Source organism: Lithobates pipiens, unplaced genomic scaffold (genome assembly GCF_037356315.1).
Source record: "Lithobates pipiens isolate NorthernLeopardFrog02 unplaced genomic scaffold, aLitPip1_a1.2 Scaffold_1, whole genome shotgun sequence".
NCBI lineage: Eukaryota > Metazoa > Chordata > Amphibia > Anura > Ranidae > Lithobates > Lithobates pipiens.
The window spans coordinates 194814922-194833005 of NW_027507685.1; the positions used below are offsets into that span (position 1 = coordinate 194814922).

Here is an 18084-nt window from a genome sequence, read left to right on the forward strand (position 1 = left end):
AGTAAATATAATATAGTAAATATAAACATTGTCTAACACAAACATACAGTATACAAGCGTATGTGTGTTAAGGTGAACTTACCCTTTAAGGCCTCATTCACATGCACGCTAAGAGCTGTAGTCTGTGACCAATCCGTCAAACTCCCCCCCGTCCCCCATCACTCACCCATCTGTCTGTCCAACAGCCCCGCACTTACCCCATCCAGGCCCCCGGGCAGCTTTGGCGGCTTCCCCATGCTCCCAGACAATACAATCGCTTCTCCTCTCGGCCAATCGGGTCTCAGGACCAGCTTCCTAATTGGCCGGGAGGAGAAGCAGGAAGACAATAGCGAATATTAATTCGCTAATGTAACACAACTCTGTGTGTTCCGAGCCCACCCTTTTTTGAAGCCAATTAGAGCCTCAGGCTCTAATCACGTGCTTCAAAAAAACAAATTGAAATCCATGTGTCTGGTGCCCTGCATGTAGATTAGGGGGCCGGATGCATGAATGGGGGGGGGGGGGGGGGGCGGGCAGCTCCTGCACCCTGCATATAAATTAGGGGTAGATAAAGGAGACAATCTGCGCTAAACCTCAGCTGTGTGTATATAAAAATTAATAGCAATATACAAAAATGAAATTTGAAACAAAAAGGTGCAGCATCCAAAAAAACAGACTATCCAGATCATAAAAATGTATAAAGAAAAAAATGCGCAACCAAAAAATGATTATGAAATAGTGAAAAAGCAGTTAGCAACTTGTAACTAAAAATATATATAACTGTGATTAAACACTTACTGACAATTTAAAAGAAAAGAACAATCCTATTCAATATAGTCCATAGACTGCTGGCTGTGAGCTTGTGTCACCTAGTGTCCATAATGCTTTTTTTTCCATACATACAGTAGTGTTCTCTGCCCCCCTTCACATCACCCCTCCCACTGTACTGTTCACCCTTCTCTCCATCATAGCAGTGTCCTTTGTCCCCTTCACATTACCCCCCCCACCCACTGTAGTGTCCTATGCCCCCCATAGCAGTGTACTCTGCCCCCTCCCGCCCACAGTAGTGTCCTGTGCCCCCCAAAACAGTGTCCCCTGCCCCCCTTCACATCACCCCCCGCCCCTATGTGGTGTCCTCTGACCCTTTGCACCCCTATAGTATTTATCTGTGGCCCCCCAAAGCATTGTCCTCTTTCCACCTTTACACATTGTAGTGTCCTCTGCTCCACCTCCCCTAAAAACAGTGGCCTCTGTCCCCTTCACATCACCCCCTCCCCCACCAACATACATCAGTGTGTAGGTAGCATTCTCCTACCTTACATAGGTCTACTGCAGATCGGATTACGGGAGGCAGCACAATACTAGATGAAGGGTGGAGTGGGGGGCCTTACTTAGTCTAATGAGAACCTCTAGAGCTAGGGACAGCTGACATCCTTCTATATAGAGTGGGTTACCAGGCATGGTGGGTGCAGTGCAAGATAGATTCATGGGCGCCAGACACTTCTTGTTTGCAAAGAGATTTATTTTCTCTTGAACAAAACTGTGGGAGAGAGGGTTTAGGGCCAGGACATCATTAGATAGTTGCAATGTTAATTGGCAGACTCCGAGACTTCTACAAGTAGACAGCCATGCAGGGAAAGGTATCCAGCAAGACACCACATCTGAATGTGTAGGAGCGCTGTCTCCTATGGCAACAGTCTTGTAACAGTTCCTAACATGAGTTGTAACAAACTCCTTTACTCCTCCTACAATCAACATATTGTAGATTCTTAGACCACTGAACTCCCAGTCTCTCTCACTAGACTTGCTGGTTCACGGCCACTGAATCCCGTGAGCACTTCCAATTTTCTTACTCTGTATATTCCTCAAGTTTCACCCCCGCTTCCCTGCTGGATGACTGGCTTGGCATCCCACATCATCCCACTAGCTGGCTTGGTACCTGCTGAAGTTTGCTGATTCTTCACCGTCCCCAGTTGGTGAAAGTACTGTTCCAGGCAGCTTAGTAGCCAGATGTACCTGGGATAGGCCTAAACACCAGCCCAGCAGCCTGGGCAGCCAAAACATACCCACCCAGACAGCCATCCAGTTGGTACAGAACACCGATCACTTGACTCCACCCAAATATATAGGTCCTCCCAGCAGGCTAAGGGCCCCAAGAAAACCCCTGCCCATCGGCTGAGACACCCCATATACTAATCTGTCCTTGCATTGTCAGAGGCTTTTGGAGTGAGGGACTTTGCTGGATCTACACAAAGCCAAAGCTTGTCCTATCTAATGTCACCAGGTACCCGGCCACCCAGCTATAGAAGAGAGAAGTGCAGCAATTCCAGACTTGGGGTGAGATCGATTGATTCCTAACAATTGGTCAAGGCAACTATACCTGGCAGGTAAATTTAGGAGCAACACTGCCTAGCGTTCAGGGTGCTACATTAACAAGCTGATGATTTGTTGCTAGGACCTCCCGGCTTTCAAGCAACCAATCACCATCTGGTGAAGTCCCGCTCTGCCCTCCATCCATTACTGTGCTGCCTCCCGCTCTCTGTTCTGCAGTGAAGAGGAGAGAGGCTGAAGCTGGGGAGGGAGGACTGGCAAAGTCCTCTGTGTTCGAAATCTACCTGTCAGCTGCCTACGGTTCACAATCGATGACTTGCCGATCCCCGAGGTAGGAACTACATATATGTAGCACCCTTCTAAAATAGGTTCTTAGAGAGGTGCATGTAAATGTAGCTCTTTAGCTCCTCTGTATTCATTGGAGGGAGTGGTGTATGATTATTTTTGGCAATTTTTGGTTCTCACTGGCTGCAGGCTCAACTGCTTTCCCCTGCCTTCTACTGGATTCTAGAATGTAGTGGGCTGGAAGAGGTAGAGGCTTGGCTTGAATATTTATGTGGTATTAGTCAATCCCTGGGGGAGAAAATGCCAAGTATGAGGGTTCTTGTTGAGGAAGAGAAGATCCCAGCCTGGGGGGCTAGGGCCCTGCTGGGCAGTGTAGCTGAAATCCAAGTTCATTAAGGTCCTAACTGAGTGAGAGCTGGGGGACCTATTTTCTGGATGTAGTTGGAGACAAATCCAGGGGATTCACTGAGGATCTGGCATGGAGACTCACTAGAGAAGGGTCTGGATGATATTGGATGGAGGCATCCAAGTATACGGGGCTATTGTGAGTAGAGGCCTGGATGTTGTATACTAGTGACTATTTACTGCTTTAACCCCTTGAGTATCAGCTCCAGTGTTGCAGAATTGGGACTTTCCCTTCACTTGGAACCCTAAAGTAGCTTTTCTCGTGTTGCTTGTTAATAGGAGAGTTACCCTGGAGAGAGTAAAAATGGCAAAGAGTGTCCATCCGATATCTTTCTCTTTGCATACCCACTTGTTAACCTTTGGCTTGTTCCTGGACTATGCTTTTGCTTGATCCAATCCTGCAACACTTTGTTACCAATTTTTGGGTTGTTTACTGACTACATTTCTGCTTGATCCCTACCTACTATATCTCCTACTGGGCCCCAGATTGCTCACCTCCTAGTTGGGCAACACTAAGGACCGTGACCTAGTACTAACCTAGTACTAACACGCAGTAAAACTCATCTCTACCACCAAGAGCTCTGGACTTAGACCTAGCACCTATCACAGAACTGTGATAGTGTAGAGTCATTATGGTTGGAACTCCATAGGAGTACAACAAATAGTAAAATATTTGTGGGAGCATTTTATAGGCCCATTGACATAAAGGATGAGGAAGAGTCTCAGCTTTTTTCACAGACTGAAATGGATGGGAAGAATGGTGATGTTGTTATTATTATGGGCAATTTTAATTATCCTGATATTCATAGGGTACATGGAACTGCACACTAAACAAAGTCATCTCATTTCTTAACCTTATTGTAGAAAATTTTAAGGAAACGGTGGAACGATGGTGGAAGCCCCAACAAGGAAAAATGCTCTGTTGGAGCTATTATTTTAAACAACATGGAGCTTATTACAGATGTGCAAGTTAGAGACAACTTAAGTAATAGTGATCATGGTGTAATCACCATTGCCATAAAAAGTTGCAGGAAAGAAAAGCATTTTCGTAAGACAAGAACTCTAAATAAAAAATAAAAAAAATAACTTCAGTAATTTGTGATCCTTACTGTATGACACTCATTGGGAATAAATATTTGCAAGAAAGAGCACGCAAGGCAATTGAGTGTTTTAAAGATGTATTAAACAAGTGCATTAGTCATTGTATTCCATTGGGTAATAAGCATAAAAAAAAAAAAAATTAAAACCTATGTGGCCCAATTCTAGTCTTAAAGTGGAAGTAAACCCACTTTTTTAACTTTTACCTACAGGAAAGCCTATAATAAGGCTTACCTGTAGGTAAAAAAAATATCTCCTAAACCTGTACGGTTTAGGAGATATTCCCCTCGGTATGCGCCGCTGACTGCAGCGGCGCATGCGCACAAGGGGGTTCTCTCCGCGAAAATCCGGCAACCCTCGTCCGGCCGGATTTAAATCTCCCGCGCGCATGCGCGGGAGTGACGATATCGCGGCTCCGGCCACTCACAGCGCCGGAGCCGCGATACCCGGAAGAGACGCCGAGGGAGCATGTCGGCTTCCTCGGCGTGGATCGGGCGAGATGTCGGGGCCTCGTTCTAAGGTAAGTATTTCATAATGAGCTAGTATGCGGTGCATACTAGCTCATTATGCCTTTTGCTTTGCAGGTTTTAAAAAAAAAAAAAAAAAATGCGGGTTTACTACCGCTTTAAATAGCAAATGCATGAGAAAAAAACAGGCCTTTAAACAGTACAAAGTAGAAGGGACACACTCTTCATTCCATTGTTATCCACTCTGGAGAAGTGCTTAAGAGGGTATTTCATTACAATGTACAAGGTGACTTCAGTAGCTGTAATAAACTGTTTACTCTAAGGCTGGCCAAACATGGATCAGATTTTTTTGATCAGCCAGAGGGCTAATTGAAAAAAACTGAATGGATTCTCTCTTTCTTCCAAGCTAGGTAAATGGAGGAATCCTCCCTGCTGTACTTATATTTTGACAGTGGAGACCCCTCCACTGCCAGAATACACTAATCAGCGCTGCAGCTGATTGTCTGTAGTGTCGATCGAAAGAAAAATTTCCAACAAGCTGGTTCGAAAGGAAGTTGATCATTAAATTGAATTCTCTGGAACCAGAATGGTCACTGAAGATCAAAATTTGGCCAGTCCCTGTGGAATCCGACAAATTTCGATCCAACTATGCCTAGCTTAAGGTACCGGAAGATGACATGTGGCCATGATTTGAGGTTAGAAGAAAGAAGGTTTAACCTTAGATTGCAAAAAGGGTTCTTTACCATTACAGCAGTAAAAATATAGAGCTTCCTACCCCAGGAAGTTCTACTAGCTCAGAGTGTCAACAACTTTAAAATACTTTTAGATGTCTTCCTCGGGAAGCAGAATATGCAGGGCTATGGGAATTGTTAGAGAAAAAAAATCACACACTCACATACACACATATAGGTTGAATTGGACGGACCTTTGATGTTTTTCAACCTTATAAATTGTGTAAAAACAACTTTAAATATTTTTGTTTTTCATTACAAAATGTCATTACAAACTGATAAGTTTGATGTTCATTGCACAACTTTCTAGTTTTAGCATAAGAGCCATTGTGGTCCTTTCCCTCAATCAAAATGTACATTAGATAATTCTTGTATAGTCTATTGCTACTTCCTGTTGTCTTCTGCTGGTATTGTATAGGGTAAATGGCAAAGATTAATATCCTGGGATAATGTATAAAGAGGTCTAGAGGGTTACCCTATGGCTTCCTTCTTCTAGCCATTACTGAAGCCATTCTCAGTCAGGGCTGCAGCTGATTGACTCCTTATATGCATGGTTCTGGGTGAAACGCCACTTGGCAAAGCCAGTGGCATGACAATAAAAATCTTGTAAGGGTGGCATTCTGGCCACCACTGTGAGGGGCCTTATTTTACCACTGATCACTGATAAATAAATTTTAGCAGGGGGTCCCTGGGTCCTGAAAATTATTTTAAGGGTTCCTTTGGGGTTAAAAGATAGATAAAGGCTGGACTACTTTGTATTACGGAGTAATTGTGGGTAGAGCTTTACATTGGTATGATCCCCAGCATCACTAATCATCATCAATTTGGTCAAATTTGAAGCATTTGTTTGTTGATTAAAATTATTTTATAACATAAGTGATTTCTGTAGGCTATTATTACAATTTCATTATCTCAGAAGGCTATCATAAGCCTTAAAGTATTTGCTCCCATCCTTCTAAGCATGTCTCTCCTGCCTCCAATTTCTGAACACTTAGATGGAGTGTGCAGAAGAGTCTCTCACTGGATTGCAGGAACATATTATGAAGACTAATTGCCAACCGCCATCCAACCAGTAAATTAAAAACACATTTAACGATTAAAAAAACATATGGAGGCAGCCGTCTTGGTAGGGTTTTTTTGCTTCCTTATTTCAGTATTTGCAATCTGATGAACTAAAGTCTGCTGTTTTAATGGTATGGGAAGATCCTGAGATGATCGCACACTGAAGATTTGCATGCGGCTTTGAGACTACAGAAGTACCCAGACACAGTCACACATTAGGATTGGCATTGCCATTTCTCAGGGGAAGTTATAGGTAAAATGTACATTACCAGGGCACAGCTTAGTCACAATGAATTTTTCAATCAGGTTTTTGCTTTTCAAAAATAGGTCCACTTTAAGCACAGATCTTGCTATTGGAAGAGGTAAAATATGGATGGAATAAATTAGCAGCAATGTGAAATTCTTGGCCCTATTTACAAGGTAAGTCATTAGTACATTTTTTTGATGTCTTCCCATTTCTTGTAATCGGCTACCTCTAGAAGACGATCTGCTTTGTAAAGGAAGATAAGAATGAGGGTTAACACATCCCCTTCTGCATAATGGGAAATATTAGGCTCTTTGCCGAAGAACTCTTGGTAAATTCCCTTTAGGGTAAACTGCCCTTTTCTTCTTTGTGACCTCAATTTCCTTTTCCTATGCAGAGTTTGAAAGGCTTGAAGTGAATCTACACACAGAATGGAGCTGGGGAGGTCATAATTTTGTTGCAGAAGCTCAGTCTTCAGTAGGGGAAAGTCGTATTTAAAGCCATTGTGGGCCACCAGACAAACTGGCTGAGCCTGACGGTTTATAAATTCGAGGATGATCTTGATAAGGCTCAAATCAAATTTTTCCTTCTCACAAGATCTCAGTAGCTCATTGTCCAGGCCAGTGATTTCAGAGGCTTTTGGAGTGAGGGGCTTTACTGGATTTACGCAAAGGCAAAGCTTGTCCAACACTCTAGGTAGCTGTATCTCCCCTGGGTCATTGGTTGTTGGACTCCTCAGTGAAGATGCGTGGACAGCCACCAAACACAGTTCAGTGATTTTGGGAAGGGTCCAATTTAGACCAGTAGCTTCCAGGTCTAGGAAAATGAAGGTTTTCACCAAGCTGCCCATCACTGTGTCCTAGAGAAAGAATTTTTACAAGATTAATAAAATTGGAATTACATAGGTAGACATGCATTACCTGAATAATGTAAGAATATTTAAAGCTGTTGTGCAGTCAGATTTTTTTTTTAAAACAAGTGTTCCTTATTGTTAGGGCATTCATTTATGCAGCCACATGATCCTTTAAATTAATTAATAAGAAAATGTTGCCTGCTAACTTGTGTAGTGGAAGCATTTCCATTTGAGGAGACTAGTAATCTGAGTCAGCTAGCTGTGTGTTGGGTGACTGGTCTACACAATGACCCCCGCAGCTCTGCAGGGCTTGCCAGGGTCATGAAGGGTGCCCTGAAGATGGCTTCTCCCTAAAATTGGAAGGCGGGGGCCAGGACACCAGGAGGTGTTACCACCTAAACTTCAGAGAGAGGGATTTCTATGGACAGAAAAGAGATCAGGTTCCTTTTTTTTGGATTTTTTTTTTACGCAAATTCCCAACCTTGGGTACCTCCATTGGAGAAAACATCTGTTTACGTTGGAAGATTTTGCCAATAGTCTATTGTTGTTCCTTGTCAATAAAAAATAACTGCACTGATATTTTTCTGTACATGCAGAGTTGTAGGGTACACCATACCTTGGGGTTTGACATCCAGTTGTCGGATAGTTACCCAACGTCTGGCATACACTGGTGAATTTGTAAAGGTTCTAGAAGCTTATCAATAATGAAGGCATTTTGGAAATATGAAATTGCATGGTGAGGAATACTTTACTACACACAGTCAACTTCCTTTATAGAAGCCCAGTAGCAGATTACAACCCACAACCATTCAAAGCCTGTTTTAGCTAAGCTGCCAAGCTGAAGAATAATTGTAGGATCATCATCTGGGATAAACTCTGAGGATGAGTTGTAAATGTATTTATTGTGTACTTGGTTAATTTTGTAGAAGTTTGCAGCTCATACTAAGTTTAAAATTTTAGGTGATTTAAACATCTGAAAAATGAAAATAAATGGTCAGGCAAAGGGAAAATACCATCTGGGACAGTGACGAAGAACAAGACACAGATTTAAAACCCATTATTTTTCCAGGCCCAAGGACTAAGAGTGATAAAGCCAGAGGGTGAATTTTACAACTGGCATCAAATATTGATCTAAAGTAGTGTTGGGCAAACTTTTGCTTGGTCTGAATTTCACCTGTTCAGTGAGCACCCACATTTTCTGGGTGCCCGCTGGGATGTTCGCCCTCCAAGTGCCCCACAATGCACTGGACGCTGCACAGTGCATTGTAGGGCCTTAATTGGATTATTCCACATTATAAAAGGTTCTTTCTCATAGGAATCTTTTGCAGTGTGTTGTTGGAGTGAAGATAGAGCAGGGCTCAGTTTGCTATTCGCGAATCAGTGTGTTCACTTATTGTAATGTAGAGTGTTGGTGTAGTGTGAGTATACTGTAGTGTGCCAGTGTAGTGTGTTAGTGTAGTTCCGTGTTTAACATGGTATTACATAACATTTAGTGCTGTATACCCTTTTTTTTTGGTTGCTGTGTGTTTTTTTTGTTCCCTGCCTTCTCTTAAATTGTCAGGCGCAGTTTTTCTGACTGCAACGCTAGTGTTCCCCCTTTTAAAAATGTTTTTTATTATAGATTTTTCATTTTTGTCAGCATCAGTCCTCAATTTAATGCGCATCACACACCACTTATCATTTACTAAAGTGCATCTACGTACACATTTCCCAGTTTCTATTAAATTTGGGGAATAAGCCCCCCCATCCTGTCTGAGAGGCCAAAAGGGAGAGGCAGACGTTGCCATGGCACTGTGAGGGGGCCACAGCTTATGTGTCCACAGGCAAAGGTGGACGTGTTCTGTCCTCAGGCAGGGCATCATTTCCTCTGTTTAATGATGTTGCCCTTGCTATCCAGCCACAGTATTTAGAGGAGGTGGTGGACTGGCTTTCTAAACCATCCTCATCCTCCATCACCCAAGCTGAGACTAGTGTCCAGTCCACCGCAGCTGCCAGAGTGGCTTATTCTGCCTCCTTGTCCACAGCTACTCCTGCCATTATTATGCATGCAGGAGTCAGCTGAGTTATTTGAATACAGCTTCAGCCACTAGCATCTTGATGATGCCCAGCCCTTACTTGATTTTGATGATGGTTCTGAGGTAGAGGAAGGGAGTAACATGAGCCCACAGAGAGGGGAGAACACTGATAAACAACAAATTGTCAGTCATATTCCCCCAGTCACAGCATACTGCCAAGTTGGCTCCAGTGATGATGAGGATGAGGTCACTGACTTTATCTAAAAAATAATTGTTAATCTTGGCCCGAGTGTACTATAATTTGGCTTCTTCACATAAGGCTTGCTGTGGTGCAAAAATGTGTTATTTCCACCCAAAGAGACACCAGAATTTATCCAAAAAATCTCGAATATTGTTCCGAGTGCGCTAAAATGTATTTTATTTTTTCTTTATATGTGTCAGTTTTGCTGCAGCAGGTCCTACAGTATACACAGTACAAATATGCCACTTTACAGGCAGACTAAGGGGACCCCCCAGGCACTATATTTAAATAAATTTTTCATTTTTTGTTGTTTCATTTTAAGCAGAATTAAAATCACTGCCCCTTTAAAATATTTTCTTTAAACATTTTTGTATTGATACATGTCCCCCAGGGCAGTACTCAGGCCTCTATACCCTTTTTTTCGGCCCAAGGATCCATCAATAATGGCAGCCTCCATGTCAACTGTGTTTCTGCATAAGTACATAATGGATATACTGTAAATGTGCTGCTTTTAGCACTTTTATTTTAAATGACCTGCTCAGTTTACAAAAAAAAAAAAAAAACAAGACAAAGGGTGTCGGAAGCCTTCCAACAAAGGGTCCATGTGAAAGTGAAGCTCTTATACTCATGTTTTTGGCGGTCCTCTCTCTCCTTCATTCTAGCTCTGCAACCCCCACCAATCTCTTTTGCCCTTCAATATTTCCTGGAGTATTGGATGCTTGTGTACCCTACCACGTGCCGTGATTCCTTCCTCCAACTTATAGGTCATTACATGAATTAGCTTTGACATAGAGGTTGGAGAAAGGAACCCCAGCTGGCGGCCTGGTACTCTGATACCCAACAAGAAAGTGTTAAAAGCAAGGAACTTTCATCTCGATTTCCTTTGTATGTTGACAAGGTTGCTTTAAATGTTAGCATCCTTCGACTGTATAGGCGTAACCCTCTTGCACTTTTGTGAAAACCTTTGTAACTGCCAAAGTTTTAAGGAATTATTTTTTTTCTAATGGCATACTATCGTCTAAGGTATTTAAAAAGTAAATAACCCCACCCCCAAAAAAATGTTTTTTGTTCTTAAGCTTACATATACCAGTGGTCATCTCATAAAATCTAATAATAGTTTAGTTATATTGATAGTGTGTACGAGGCTTAAGACTGAAAGGGAGGTTGGAGGTAGGATTACAGTTAAAGTACATAGGGATATATTTATAAAACAAAACCCCGATATTTGTTTGTCCATCATTCTGTGTGGATTTGGCAAAATGGAATGTTGCTCTGCCAGCTAGTCTCCATAATGCTGTATTTTCTGCATTCACACATTCAAATTGCAGAGAATATAGCCTGAGAACATTTGATTGTGCCCCATTGGACCAGAACTAATTTACCTGCATGGTAACAGGAGGAAGATTGGGATTATGACGGTGCCAAAAACAAAAAAGGATACAGTCGTATATAAAAATATATAATTTTATTACATTTTAGAAATCAGAACACACAAACCAAACAAAAAAAAAACAATCACCAAAATCATATATGGTTTTCTTTTTGTTTCCTCTTTTTGTTTGATTTGTGTGTTCTGATTATTAATATGTATATGATTTTACCATTATTAGAGCTGTATGGAAATTGGTGGTCCAAAAAACACCCTGCAGAAGTCAGTGTTGGCGAAACATGTCGGGAGATGACATCTTATATTGACCACCCTCCAATATCAGTAACATGATATATATTATGCTCTGCTGATGTTTTTATTGAACCCAGTATTTGTTCCATGTAATAAAATTATATATTTTTTTATATACTACTGTATCCTTTTTTGTTTTTGGCGCTGTCATAATCCCAATCATCTTCCTGTTGTTGCCGTTTATTTATCAGGGATAAGGTGCCAGATATTATAGGGTCACCTAACCTGTTCTCCAAGTATCTAATTTATGTGCAGTTTCAATGGATGAACAGCTATGCAAACTTTTTATAAATCTACGCATAAACTCTACAACCAAGAGCAAGTGTTCAGGACAGGAAAGTTGGGGATCTATCTGAAGTCCTAATATGCAGGGTTTTTTTTGTTGTCTGTGTTCCTCTCCGGGGGACTCCCTCTCGATTCATGTTCTAGTGACATTTGCCACTGGGACAGAAAGCAAGGGATTATCTAACATTTGACTTGTCATCAGAGCAGAAGAGGGGAAGTCTCCCAAAAGGACACCTTCTCTGGTGACAGGTATCAACGGTACCTTGAGGAGAGTTCTCCTCATTTCCATGTTGGATGGGAAGTAAGGGCAAATGAGAACACTGAAATACATTAGAAAGAAATTAGAGCTTCTGTTACTGTATTGAAAACTGGAAAAAGTCTTGGCTGGATTGGGCTCAGAGGTCACTGCAGATAAAAAAAAATTGTATTTTTTTTAAAACAGCTTACTTGTAAAAAAGGATTTTTACAGGTAAGCTGTTTTAAAAAATCCTATTTCCTTGTTCATACATCATGGGACACAGAGCTCTATTCATTACATCATGGGACATCCCATAGCAATGCCCAAATTGAGGGGAGGGAGACACAGATCAGAAAAAAACCACCATTGGACATGAGGACCTACACTGCTGCCTGCTGTACATTGCACCCGAAAGCAGTATCCTCATGCCCTCTTACATCCACCTGATAAAATCTAGTGAATGTATGGACCGAAGAACAAGTTGCAGCCTTGCAGATCTGCACCATGGAGGCCTTATAATGCACAGCCCATGAAGCACTTACTGCTCTAGTTGAGTGCGCTTTAACCTGAAAAGGAGGAATTTTCTTTTCCAAACCATAGGCCTGAAAAATAACTTGTCAAATCCACCTAGCTATAGTGGACTTCGACGCTGCCTGGCCCTTTCTGGAACCATCTGGCAACACAAACAGAAAATCAGTCTTCTGTATCTGTGCAGTCGCTTCCAGATAGATTTTGACTGCTCTAACAACATCTAGAGATCGTAACAATGTTTCCTCCGCAGACTGCAGATCTGGAAAAGAGGATTGTAGGACCACATCTTGGATTAAGTGGAACCTTGATACCACCTTAGGTAAGAAACCCGGGTGAGGGCGCAACACCACCCTGTCTTTGTGAACAATTAAGTATGGCTCTTTACATAAAAAAAGCCTCTAATTCTGATGCCATATCCTCTGCTAGGAGGGTAACAAGAAAAAACAACTTCTTGGTCAAAAGACACAAAGAAGCATGGTGTAATGGTTCAAAAGGCTGTTTTTGTAGAACAGACAAAACCAAATTCAAATCCCATGGACACACGGGTGGCCTGACTGGTGGATTTAAATTTTGTGCTTCCAGGATAAAGGTCTGGACTAGGGAATAAGAGGCAACCGGTTTCTGGAAAAATAAATACAGACAAGGCCGTGATCTGACCCTTGATAGTGCTCAATGCCAGCTTCATTTGTACTCCTAATTGAAGGAAAGCGAGAATTCTGTCAATGGCATACCTTCTTGGATGCCATCCCCTGGACTCACACCAGGAGAGCATACCTTCTGGGATGCCATCCCTTTGACTCACACCAGTAGACATATGCCTTCTAGATTCTATAATAGATGAGCCTGGAGGCCGGCTTCCTGGCATTAACCAGAGTGGTTAAGACTGGACCTGAGATCCCACGCTTTTTTATGACGTGAGTCTCAATAGCCAAACCGTCAAATTCAGATTTTATAAGGAAGGATGGAATATTGGCCCACAGAAGCACGGGTTGCCTGGTAATAGCAGCTGATGTCAGGAACTGAGTAGAGCAAGTCTCTGGAGGCAACCGTGCTTAGGATGTCCAAGGGAAGGAAAACGGGATTCAGTAGCAGAGTCAAGGCCAGGCCAGGGGTCAAACACGGTAAATCAGTCCATAGATAGAAGCCACAAATCCAGAACAGGAGTCCGTAAGCCAAGCCGGGATCAGATGCAGGAAGCAGTCAAAGAGAAGTCGGGTGCAAGCCAGTAATAAGAGCCAGGAGATCAACAGGAGCGGGTCAAACAAGCCGGGTCGGTACACAGGAGATCAGGTAGCAGAAATCACGGACACAGGTACACAGGAGAAGCTGACAATAATCCAACAATGCAGCACTGTCAGAGGAGTGTTTAAATAGACAAGGCGCCTGTGTCACGTCGTACGTGCGCTGTTGCACAGTACGTTCATATGACCGTGACGTTGTTGCACACATGCGTTCATATAAACACAGTATTATCGCGCACGCGCACTCTCACGTTCGTTTTAGAAAGCACATTGCGCCTCCGTGTGCACTGACGCACGTTAGCACGGCCATGCCTCTGTTGGTTTACTAACCTTGTGAAGTTGCGCATAGGGATGCTCCTATTTCCCTGACAATGTACTTCTGACGTCAGGCGCATCGGAAAATCCAAGGTTTGGATTCTCTTGATCCAAGCAGACAGCATGCTGTTCTTTAATGGTATTGAGTGAAACTAGGCGAAGGGGTCATGGCCTTTTGACCCGGGTAAAGACACCCTGCTTTGGGCTGTGCCTATGACTATACCCAAATACTCCAGCTTCCAAAGGGGCTGCAAGACAATTTCTCTAAGTTGAGGACCCAGCTTAAGTGCTCTTAAGTCTTTACTGTATTGAGCACATTGAGTCTCCTTGGCTGCGAATTTACTTTAGACTGGGATCCTAACCCAGGAGTTCCAGATACTTGACCATGCTGGATGCAACTAGGTCCATTTATGCAACAGACTGATCTCTGGACAGCAGACTGCCTTGGGCATGCCATTACTGTCATACCCTGGCCTCTAAGCCCTTGTACACACGGTCGGACATTCTGACAACCAAATCCGTCGGATTTTGTCCGACGGATTTTGTCCGACGGATTTTGTCCGAAACTGTTGCATACACACGGTCGGACAAAGTTGTCGGAAAATCTGATCGTTCAGAATGGGACTACCATCAGGCTAGTAGCCAATAGCTTTGGTGTAGGAATTTGATCTGAGCATGCGTGGCACTTTGTCCGATTGGAATTCCCTACACATGATTGGACAAGGTCTGATCGGATCATGTTGTCGGAAAATTTTATAGCCAAGCTGGAAAACTTGGTCCGACGGATATTCCGACTGAAACAGTCCAATGGAGACCACACACGGTCGGATTATCCGACAACACGGTTCGATCGGACATTTTCCATCGGAATGTCCGACCGTGTGTACAAGGGCTTAGACCCACTAGAAGTGGGCCTTAGCACTCTTTAAAACTCGAATGGTGGCTAACCCAAGGGCAAGCCTACTAACTGGAGGAGGTGCTAGTTCCCTGTGAAATGCAGACAACCTCTGTAGTGTCATGCAAATAAACACATATGCAAACGGCTCTTCATATGTGTATGTGGCAAGGTTAAACGCCCTATGTCTCAATAGAAGCGTGCGTTCATGGAAACATGAATTTCCTATGATATGTTTAAGGCAAAAACAAAAAGGTGTGTGCTGTATGCATGCATACCTATAGCTTGTGCTGTTTCACAAGCATCTTGCAAGCAAGCAAGCAAGCATGCATCTCTGAATGTGTAATTTACACATCATGTATCCAGACACAGGTATTCTTATGTGAACATAAGCTAAATTAACATGCTTAAGCTAAATTAACATTAAAAACCATGAAAATCTAGGTGATCATGCGTTCTTATGTGATTCAGCATTTTTATGCAATCAAACATTTTATGCATTATAAGCACTACTGTGCGGACAAGTACCCTCGTGTGACCAAGGACTCTTGTGTGATCAAGCACCCATGTGCGATCCAGCATTTTTTATGCAATCAAGAATTTTTTATGCGATTCTTAGGCATTTTTTAAAAACCAAGCTCCTCCACGTTACCAAGTATCCTTAATCAAGGACTCTTGTGAGATCAAACAGCCTTGTGCGATTTTTATGCAACCAAGCATTTTTATGCAATTTAGGCATTTCTTGTGAAAACAAGCCTTTCTGTGTGACCAAACATCCTTGAGAAAATGAGGACTCTTGTGTGATCCCGTATCTTATGCAAACAGGCACTTATGCGTTCTTGGGCAATAATGAAATTTTAGGCATTTCTGCACAAACTGGCCCCTAAACTATCAAGCAACCTCATGCGACTATGCAAGTCCACTACAAACAAAAAACGTATCTCTATATGAATAACATGTTCTGCCACGTACATCTTGTACAATCCAACTCATGTATTTATGCAAACATGTGGACTTATAAAAAAAGGAAGTTATCCATTGCTGAAGCGCATTCCCACACTCATGCGATCAGTTGCTTGTGTGTTAGCAACAATATGCACAGAACTGTGCATCTCAGCAGTTGTGCATTTGGCTGGTTTGTAAGCAAGCACCTGCATGAGGACCTTGTGGAGGCTCTTCACCTCTTAGTAGCAATGGACGGACTGGGAAGGTACAAGAAACCTATGGGAATTTAAGAAAAAAACCAAGGAGGAGACAGAGGCTTTGGCCGAGTAGGCTGAAGATAAATTATATGCAGCCTGTCCTCTGTAAAAGATTGTAGCTACAGCTTCAGAGCTTGTGAGGCTTCTAATATCTCCACCTCGCAAGACTGCACCTGTTCCCTGTCCCCTGGTGGTGATCTTCCATCATCAGACTGTTGATCCTCTTGAATGAGGATTTAGAGCAGGGGAAGGTAAACTACCCCAATTTCTGCTCTCTTCTGAAGATACTGCGATTAAAGCAGCTAACTTCTCCTGTAAACCACACACTGCAATACAAACAAACATCCTCAAAAGACCTATTCAGGGCTGCAATATTGGAAGAGGCTGTAAGCCTGACAGGGGCAATGGCTCATCCTGTGCGGCTGCCTCCGGTCTCTCGAGGGGATGTTATCTTACAGGCACGTCTAGAGCCCCCAGACTCAGATGGTGACTTCTTGGTACTTTTTTTACGTGCCCCTGAAACCCTTTTATGGGGAGACATGGTCCTAAGCTGAAAAAACGCAGATGTACTATACAATTTCATACACTGTTGTGCCTAGTCTTACGATAATAATAATGTTTGCTAGCCTGCACAACCTGATGCTGAGTAGGTGTCTAGGAATGCCTGTATCCGATCCACATGAAATACGTACATGCCCACAGCTCTGTATCCTGCCATTTACAGAAACCTGGTGACCTGAGTTTTAAACAACCGCTTCGCGCATGCGCATTGATTCGCTGTCCATGCCGCACGTGCACGGTGCTGGCAACCACGCCCCCCCCCCCAGCCATTTCTTTTGTAAAAGCGTGCCCAACATGGCGGCGGCCAGGGGTTCGGGGGGGAGTAAGGAGATTACAGTGGGACTATGTGGGACCCCAGGACTTCGTGGGATCCCCCTTTCTGTTCATGTGGCAGAGCCTGCAGCGGAGGAGATGCGTGGCTGACAGAGCGGCTTCACTGAACTTGTATTTCCTGGAGAGCATGTAATAACACCAGGTATGCCTCTTACTCCCTCTAGTGGCGGAAAATATGTAAGACATTTAAACTACTCAAAGAAGACAAGCCTTATGGTATTTACCTAGAATTGTCTTCACTTACCTTATCCCCGCCGCAAGATACTGCTGAGAACAACCAGACATAACCTTCACCCATCGCGGTGGGTGGTGTTGTGCCAACCTTCAGGGTTCTGGGTTCCTATTTACAGGAGCCTCTTTCCTGGACCTGTACTGTAGAAGACTCTGCCAGAAAAACCTTTGCGCATATTTAATACGTGCCCAAAGTGCTGAATCCCAGAGCCCAGTCCTCAAAGAGAGACGTTACAGGCAAAACCTTGTTTCTTCTCCCACGAGGCCCGGGTACAATCCATTTTAGCCGATTTTTATTGGCCCGAGGTATGGATCCGGTTGTGTAGCTCCTAAGCCTCCACAGGGACCAGGTATGTACTGGCCATTGGGACTACCGGGAGTTTCCCGGTGGGCCGATGGCTCAGTGGGCCACTGTGATGTAAGGCTGGCTGGTGATGGGCCACTCTGATGTAAGGGGGTGTTGATGGGACACTCTGATGTAAGGGGCTGGTGATGGGACATTCTGATGTAAGGGGCTGGTGATGGGACACTCTGATGTAAGGGGGCTGGTGATGGGACATTCTGATGTAAGGGGCTGGTGATGGGACACTCTGATGTAAGGGGGCTGCTCATGGGACACTCTGATGTAAGGGGGCTGCTCATGGAACACTGATGTAAGGGGGCTGGTGATGGGACACTCTGATGTAAGGGAGTGCTGATGGGACACTCAAAATGTACGTGGGCCGGTCTGGATGAAGTCCAGGGCCAAATTTCTGTCTCAGTCCAGCCCTGGCAGGGACCATCACACAAAGCTTTCTTCTTAGCACATCTTGCATCGTGACCAAACACCTTAGGCTGGCCATACATTATACAATTTTCTT

At 43.4% G+C, this 18084-nt stretch overlaps 1 protein-coding gene across 2 annotated transcripts in view; it reads right to left on the reverse strand.

The window, feature by feature from the left end:
• Window positions 1–6138: 6138 nt before the first annotated feature.
• LOC143981583 (three prime repair exonuclease 2-like) overlaps window positions 6139–18084 on the reverse strand; it is a 41106-nt gene continuing 29160 nt past the window's right edge. For both annotated transcript variants that reach the window (XM_077479562.1, XM_077479554.1), the window contains one exon: window positions 6139–7461. In XM_077479562.1, the coding sequence (XP_077335688.1) occupies window positions 6787–7452 (666 nt within the window). In that variant the 5' untranslated portion in view covers window positions 7453–7461 and the 3' untranslated portion in view covers window positions 6139–6786. The remainder of the gene's footprint in view (window positions 7462–18084) is intronic.